The sequence below is a fragment of the Enhydra lutris genome, unplaced genomic scaffold (assembly GCF_002288905.1).
Source record: "Enhydra lutris kenyoni isolate GAN:26980312 unplaced genomic scaffold, ASM228890v2 scaffoldscaffold8, whole genome shotgun sequence".
Classification (NCBI taxonomy): Eukaryota; Metazoa; Chordata; class Mammalia; order Carnivora; family Mustelidae; genus Enhydra; species Enhydra lutris.
Genome location: NW_019154092.1, coordinates 1299058 through 1306796, shown reverse-complemented (window position 1 = coordinate 1306796; position 7739 = coordinate 1299058). Strand labels below are relative to the sequence as shown.

Below are 7739 nucleotides of genomic sequence, written 5' to 3'. Positions count from 1 at the left end.
AAAGTTTCTTTACCCATTAAAAAAAAAGATTCCTCTGTGGGGATGCCTGGCCATCCTTACCCACTGACAAACCCTTAGAACAGGCAGAGTGACATTCCTCTAGAGACTCAACTACCCCCACTTTAAGGCTTTGCTAAGTCAAAGTGCAATCCTAGTCTGACCGACCCTTACCCCCAGACCAGGATCCTGTAAAGTCCACTTTAACAATTCCTTTGGAGGGGCGCCTGGGTGGCTCAGTGGGTTAAAGCCTCTGGCTATTGGTGAATAGGACCTTATTAATTTCAATAGTGACTCAAACCGGTAAACTTTTTAATGGCTTAACTAGGAACCTAAGCGGCTTCTGAGAAGACACAGATGACACAGTCCCCATGATCCAAGTTTATTCCCCCAAAATAATCTAAGAAAGCAAAGACCTCCATTGCATAGGTGGTAAGGATGTCTCTGGTCTCCCACAAATCTGAGATGCCTCCAGTTACAGACCCACTAATCTGTGACACTGGGCAGGGACTAACTGGAATGGGACTTTTCCAGCACTGACCCTTTAGACAACAAAATGCCCCTTATAAGCTGGGACTTCTTATGAAACTCTCCTGAGAAGTGTCATGGCTGGTCTGAGTGTGCTTTTTGTTAATGGTGTCCAAGATCCCCAGCCTATCTGGGGTACTCTACGTGGATACCCAAGGCACACCCCAGTAACTGCACTGTCTGGATGTTGGAAACCAGAGAGAATGTTCTCACTGGTCACAAAGGCAAGCTCTTAGGGCACAGAACATGACAAAAGGAAAAACTGCATCTGGCTTTTATAGAGGGACTCACAGCAGTTTGTCCAAACAGATGCTGGTCTGGTGAGAACCAGAAACTGAAAAAATGAGACTTCTGGGATCTGCCCTATATGCCTGCCCTATGCTCATTCCTTTTTATGAACAAAGAACACAGAAGACACACACCAATGAAGACCATCTCTGGGAAAAAATAATCAGCAACCAGAGGGTGCTGCCAAATTTTCCCCATGAGTTGCAAAGCCCAAGGAGCTAATCCCCTAGTATTTTCTCTTGCTAATTGAAATTTAGAGAAAAGTACAAAAGACTCTTGTTCCATTAGACTCTGCAGACAGAGATTCCAGAAGGCTCACACCATGTGTTTAAAAAAAAAAGAAAATCCTACCTTCTGCCAGCTGTATTATCAGATGTCCCAGGATCTCAGTGGTGGCAGTGTCTGGGACCAGCTTTGGCCCAGCAAAATATCCTACCCACTATGCCAACTACTGGGAGGGGAAATTCTTCCTCTACCCTCAAGGTCTTCCAGCTAGACAAAGAATTCAATTTACAAGAGACAGGAAAGGAGGAAAAAACCCAAACCTTTGTTACAAAGCCCAATAAGGAAATTGAGACCAAAAAATGACCCAGGCAGGGAGTTTTTACGCATTTCAGGAAAAAAAAAAAAAAAAAAGACCGAAGTTAGTGAGGAATTTACAGGGTAAGGAAAAAAATACATTCGGGGCTTGATCCCAGATCCTGAGGTCATGACTGGAGCCCAAGGTAGGTAAGTTAACCCACTAAGCCACCCGGACCACGCAAATGCCCCTGGCATTGTCCTCCATAGGTAGCACTAGTCTACACCAAGAGACCTGTTACGTGTCTTTTTCACCAAAAAAGGTGACCCGGGGTTCCATGGGGAAATTTCAATGAAGGCTGTAGGGCTGTCAGGAGTCCCCAGGGCCCAGATTTCCTGGAGAGTTCTTGGGCGGAAGATGGGGAAGGATGACCGGAGGGCGGGGGCATCTGGAAGTTTGGCTAATACCTATTCAGAGAGGGGCACTCCCTCTTCCAGTGTCCCTCTCGTTTGCAGTAGGCACACTGGTTTGGTCCTACGATTGGGTGGCCTCTGGATCCCAAATTTGCGGGCCTCGGGTTTCTTACCCTGGGACCGGCACCAGCCTGGTGTGCACACTGGTGAGGGTCTGACCACACCTGCCTCAAGACATCCGCCAGCAAGGCTGCCTTCTGCCGCATCCTGCGCTCTTTCTCCTTCTGCCGGACCTTGTCTCGGTTTTGGAAAACATGGAAAGCAATCTCAACCAACTGATTTGTGGGCATTCCTGAAGCCCCTCTCACGCTTTGCAATTTCCTGTAAATGTCAGGGGCAGCTTGCCTTATGAAGGTTTCATTGACCATGTGTAGATTCTCTGGAGCTTCCGGATCTATATCCACATACTGCCGATAAGCCTTAAACATTCTTTCCATGTACTCAAAGGGGTCCTCGTCAGGCTTCTGTCTAACCTGCAGAACTTTATTGAGGCTTCTTTGTTTGGGGACTCCATTCTTCAGACCACTCAGGATGCAGCTCCGGTAATGCTCCAGCCTATTTCTATCCCACTCATCATGGGGGTTCCATCGAGGGTCAGTGGTGGGGATGGCCAGGTCTCCAAGGGCTCTCACCGGATTATAAGGAGCTTCCTCGTGCATCTTATCGGCTTCAGCACGAGCTTGTTCTAGGATCAGGCTATGTTCCTCTGGTGTGAGGAAAAATTTTAGGAGGGTCTGAATATCTGCCCATGTTGGATTATGGATGGCGAAAATAGAGGCAAAAAAATTCTTCATTCCAATAGGGTCATCTAGGTAAGGAGGCATCTTGGTTTTCCAGTTCAGCAGGTCAGAGGTGGAAAACTGGGAACGCACTAAGATGAAACCGATCAGCACCTCATTCAGGGGCGATCTTCCTGCCTGAATTTGGGTGGCCCTCTGGTCCAACGAGGTATCCTGGCAGGTATGAGACCTAGAGACCACTACAGGTCCTCCGGAATCTGGAGAAGGGGATGGAGCTGGGGCCCGAGGTGCCGAACGTCGGGGGACAAGGTCCCCAGCAGTTCCAAGGGGAGGTGGCCCAGTGGTAGTATTTAACTGCGCGGGTAATGAATTCTCTTCCTTATTACGAGAATCAAGGGAAGTTTCCTCTTTTTGGGGACTCTTTGGCACCCAAATCATGTATTTTATCTGAATTTCCTCATTCTGGTATAACAACATAAAAGATCGTACATAGCTCATCTCAGACCATTTTTTCTCCCTTTTGCAAAATAACTCCAATTGCAAGATAGTATTGTAATTTAAGGAACCATTCTTAGGCCATTTTTCTCCCGAACCCAAGGAATACAGTGGCCAGACAGTATTACAGAAAAATATCATCTTTTTCTTCGTGATGAAGTCACTCGCGAACACTGCCCAGTTCCTAAGGATGCAACCCAAGGGAGTATACTTTGGGACTGAATTCTTATTTCCCATTTTATCTCCGAATTATTTAAATTAATTCTCAGCAGGTCACACAGAGCCGCTCACACGGTTTTCCAAGAAATCCAATTAGCCAAGAGACCCTCTGTGAGTGTAACCCCCCGTTTTCCTTTCTAAGAGGGAAAACTCCTTACCCAGGGCCTCTCGGCTGAGGTCGAACACGAAGAAAATTACCGGCAGTCAGTTATCCGTACGTTCTCGCTCACCGAAAGGATGTCTTCCGAACCCCAAACAAGTTTCTCTCCCCGAAGTTAAAACCAGAAAGCAGCGAAGGCTGACTCTGCCGATCGGAGGGAGTTCGGAACCCAGTCCCCCGACTGGGGGTATACGAGCCACCGGCTAAGGTAACGCAGTTGGATTCAGAGTCCCTTCACGGTCGCGGAATTTGTTACCGGGCTGAAAAGTTTATTTGCTGGCGTGCAACGGAAAGTCGCACTCCACAGCACCAGGCTTTTGCAGAAAAAAAGGGTTGTTGTAAAGCTGCCAAGCAAGAAAACAGGAAGCTGGCTCAAAAATCGGACTCCCCCGGGGTGCCTGGGTGGCTCAGTGGGTTAAGCCTCTGCCTTCGGCTCAGGTCATGATCCCAGGGTCTTGGAATCGAGCCCCACATCCGGCTCTCTGCTCGGCGGGGAGCCTGCTTCCTCCTCTCTCTCTCTGCCTGCCTCTCTGCCTGCTTGTGATCTCTCTGTCAAATAAATAAAATCTAAGAAAAAAAAAATCGGAATCCCCCTCTGATTTGAGAACACGCTTCTTTAATCACAGGTGTTGGAAATTACATATTGATGAAGAGGGCGGGGGAAACTGACTATTCATGAGGAAGGACGGAGTATGCGCTTTGAACAAAGGTAGAGGCAACAGACCTCTCACGTTTATGTTGGGTGGAGACTTGACATTAAAATGAGGCAAAGGGGCGCCTGGGTGGCTCAGTGGGTTAAGCCTCTGCCTTCGGCTCAGGTCATGATCCCAGCGTCCTGGAATCAAGCCCAGCATTGGGCTCCCTGCTCAGCGGGGAGCCTGCTTCCCGGTCTCTCATCTCTCTTTCTGCCTACTTGTGATCTCTGTCAAATAAATAAATAAAACCTAAAAAAAAAGAAAATAAGGCAAAATGAGGCATCAGGTGGTCACGGTCACCTATAGGACAGGGAGACGGTTGTGCGGATCTTCCGGGGACCAGTGTAAACTGAATGGGGTCTTACACCAGATGGGACTGTCTTGCTTGTTTATAGGCTGAACCTTATCTGAAAAGAAGCAGGGGCTGACCAGAGAGAAGCAGGTCTTTGAAAAACAAGCTTTAAGTTTTCTGCTAGTCTCAGGGAAGCCTGGCTGTCTCAGTTGGTACTGTTGGCGGGAAAATAATCAGACCTGCAAGAGACCAAGTGACACTCAGAGAACTCGGATTTATTTTACCCCTGCCGACCCAGCTGAGCTCGTGCTCCAAGTTCTGGGCCCCCCGGGAATGCGGTTACAGGGCTTTTGTAGGGTCTGCGGGCAGTCAGGGTCCAAGGCTAGTTTTGATTGCTGGTAGGTGGGTTTGAACTGGGGGAACTGGGGCTGCTTTGGTCAAGAACAGTAGTGCAGGGAGCCTGTGGCGGAAAGCCTGTTTACTGGAGCAGAAAGGGCTGGTTATGGTTATCTCTAACTTATAGTTAGTAACTTTCCGTCTTCTGGGGCCTCCTGGCCTAGGCTATCTCAAGACCTTGAACATTATTTTATTTCATTTTTTAAAAGATTTTATTTATTTGACAGAGAAAGAGAGCACAAGCAGGCTCCCCACTGAGCAGGGAGCCCAATATGGGACCGGATTCCAGGACTCTGGAATCATGACCTGAGCCACCCAGGCGCCAGAGCTGGGGTTTTTAAAGGGTGAAAATTCACAGGAAAGCATCTTGGGGTCGTTCAGTTAGGGATTAGGTCAGCTGTAATATTTCTTTCCTGAATTGTTTTGCCACTCCTGGCCTTGCCCTGTCTGGTTTTGGTGTGGTAAGGGCCTGGGACCGCAAAACCGTGTTGCCAGATTGCATCAGTCACTTTCCCGTACAACAGCGGAAGGTATGCATCTTGTGACTGCTCCTAAGTGGCAAACAATGACTATTTTTTGCACATGCAGCCCATTATGTTAGCAACCTCAGGCAGAATAGCATCCCACACACTTTCTCAGTGGCAACTTCATGTTATTTCCTGAGGCCACTCTAAAGGTTTCTTTACACGGTAACCAAGGAAAAATAAATAAAAAATAAACGGTAACTAAGGGCTACTTAACTCTGATCAGAGGCAGCTGGGAGCCACATATCTCATTGTGGGGCCTGCCAGGGACTTGTATTCCTGGTTTTGATGGGCAGAAATTTTTATACTTTTTTTTTTTTTAAGATTTTTTATTTATTGGGGCACCTGGGTGGCTCAGCAGGTTAAACCTCTGCCTTTGGCTCAGGTCATGATCTCAGGGTCCTGGGATTGAGCCCCGAATCGGGCTCTCTGCTCAGCAGGGAACCTGCTCCCGCCCCCCCATCTTTCTGTCAAATAAATAAATAAAAATCTTTAAAAAATTTAAAAATCACATTAAAAAAAAGATTATTTATTTATTTATTTGACAGACAGAAATCACAAGTAGGCAGAGAGGCAGGCAAATAGAGAGGGGGAAGCAGGCTTTCTGCTGAACAGACAGCCCCATGCGGGCCTTGATCCCAGGGTCCTGGGATAGAACCCGAACCAGGCTCTCTGCTCTGCAAGGAGTCTGCTTCCCCCTCTCTCTCTGCCTGCCTCTCTGCCTACTTGTGACCTCTCTGTCAAATAAATAAAATCTTAAAAAAAAAAAAAAAAGATTTTTATTTTGGAGGGGAGGGGGACCTCTCAGTCCGTGGAGGGTATGACTCTTGATTGACAAGTTGTGAGTTCGAGTCCTGTGTTGGGTGTACAGATGACGTAAAAAATAAAATCTTTCAATCGAGGGTTTTATTGTTAAGTCATCTCTACACCTGATTCGGAAGTATCTATATTTATATCTATGTCTACACCACATCTTCTTTATCCTCATCAGTGGATGGACACTTGGGCTCTTTCTGTAGTTTGGCTATTGTTGATAATACTGCTATAAACAGGGGCGCCTGGGTGGCTCAGTGGGTTAAAGCCTCTGCCTTAGGCTCAGGTCATGATCCCAGGGTTCTGGGATCGAGCCCCACATCAGGCTCTCTGCTCCGTGGGGAGCCTGTTTCCCCCTCTCTCTCTCTGCCTGCCTCTCTGCCTACTTGTGATCTCTGTCTGTCAAATAGATAAATAAAAATAAAAAAAAATACTGCTATAAACAGTAGGATGCATGTATCCCTTTGAATTTGTGATTTTGTGTCCTTTGGGTAAATACCTAGTACTGAAATTGCTGTCTTTTAGGGTAGCTCTATTTTTAACTTTTTTTTTTTTTTTTAAAGATTTTATTTCTTTGACAGAGACAGCGAGAGCAGGAACACAAACAGGGGGAGGGGGAGAGGGAGAAGTAGGCTTTCCCTGGAGCAGGGAGCCCAATGGGGTGCTCGATCCGAGGACCCTGGGATCATGACCTGAGCCACCCAGGTGCCCCTATTTTTAACTTTTTGAGCAACCTGCCTACTGTTCTTGAGTGGCTGCACTAGTTTGCTTTCCCACCAACAGTGCGGGGGGGTTTCCCCTTTTTCTGCAGTCTTGTCACATCTGTTGTTTCCTGTGTTGTTAATGTTAGCTGTTCTGACAGGTGTGAGGTGGTATCTCATTGTGGTTTGATTTGCATTTCCCTGATGATCAGTGATGTTGAGCATCTTTTCGTGTATCTGTTGGCCATCTGGAGGTCTTCTTTGGGAAAATGTCTATTCATGTGTTCTGCCCAGTTCGTAACTGGGATTATTTGGGTTTGGGGTGTTGAGTTTGATAAGTTCTTTATATATTTTGGATACTAACCCTTTATCACATGTGCCATCTGCAAATATCTTCTCCTATTCTGTAGGCTGCCTTTCAGTTTTTTTGATTGTTTCCTTTGCTGTGCAGAAGCTTTTTATTTCGATGAACTCCCAAATAGTTCATTTTTGCTTTGGTTTCCCTTGCCTCCAGGGACGTGTCTAATAAGAAGTTTTTGGGGCACCTGGATGGCTCAGTTGGTCAGACATCCAACTCTTGATTTCAGCTCAGGTCTCGATCTCAGGGTTGGGAGTTCAAGCCTTGTGTTGGGCTCCACTCTGGGCACGGAGCCTACTTTAAAAAACAAACAAACAAACAAACAAACAAACAAAAAAACTGCCAAGTTCAAAGAGGATGCTACCTGTATTCTCCTCTAGGATTTTGATGGTTTCCTGTTGAAGCACAGATTCTAAATTGTAATATAGGTGATTATCAATCTTTTCCTTTATGATTTGGGCATTTTGTGTCTTACTTAAGAACTCTGCCCCTACCCCCAAGGTCATAAAAGTATTCTGTAGTTTCTACTGAAAGTTTTTC

The 7739-nt window shown here is 46.6% G+C and overlaps 1 protein-coding gene across 1 annotated transcript; it reads right to left on the bottom strand.

The window, feature by feature from the left end:
* Window positions 1-363: 363 nt before the first annotated feature.
* On the bottom strand, window positions 364-3821 carry LOC111142565. Its single transcript, XM_022495837.1, has one exon. The coding sequence runs from the start codon at window positions 3276-3278 to the stop codon at window positions 1794-1796; it is 1485 nt and encodes a 494-aa protein (XP_022351545.1). The 5' UTR covers window positions 3279-3821; the 3' UTR covers window positions 364-1793.
* Window positions 3822-7739: the final 3918 nt, after the last annotated feature.

Coding starts and splice junctions, on each gene's coding strand:
- LOC111142565 (XM_022495837.1), bottom strand. CDS start 3,278: ATGGGAAATAAGAATTCAGTCCCAAAGTATACTCCCTTGGGTTGCATC.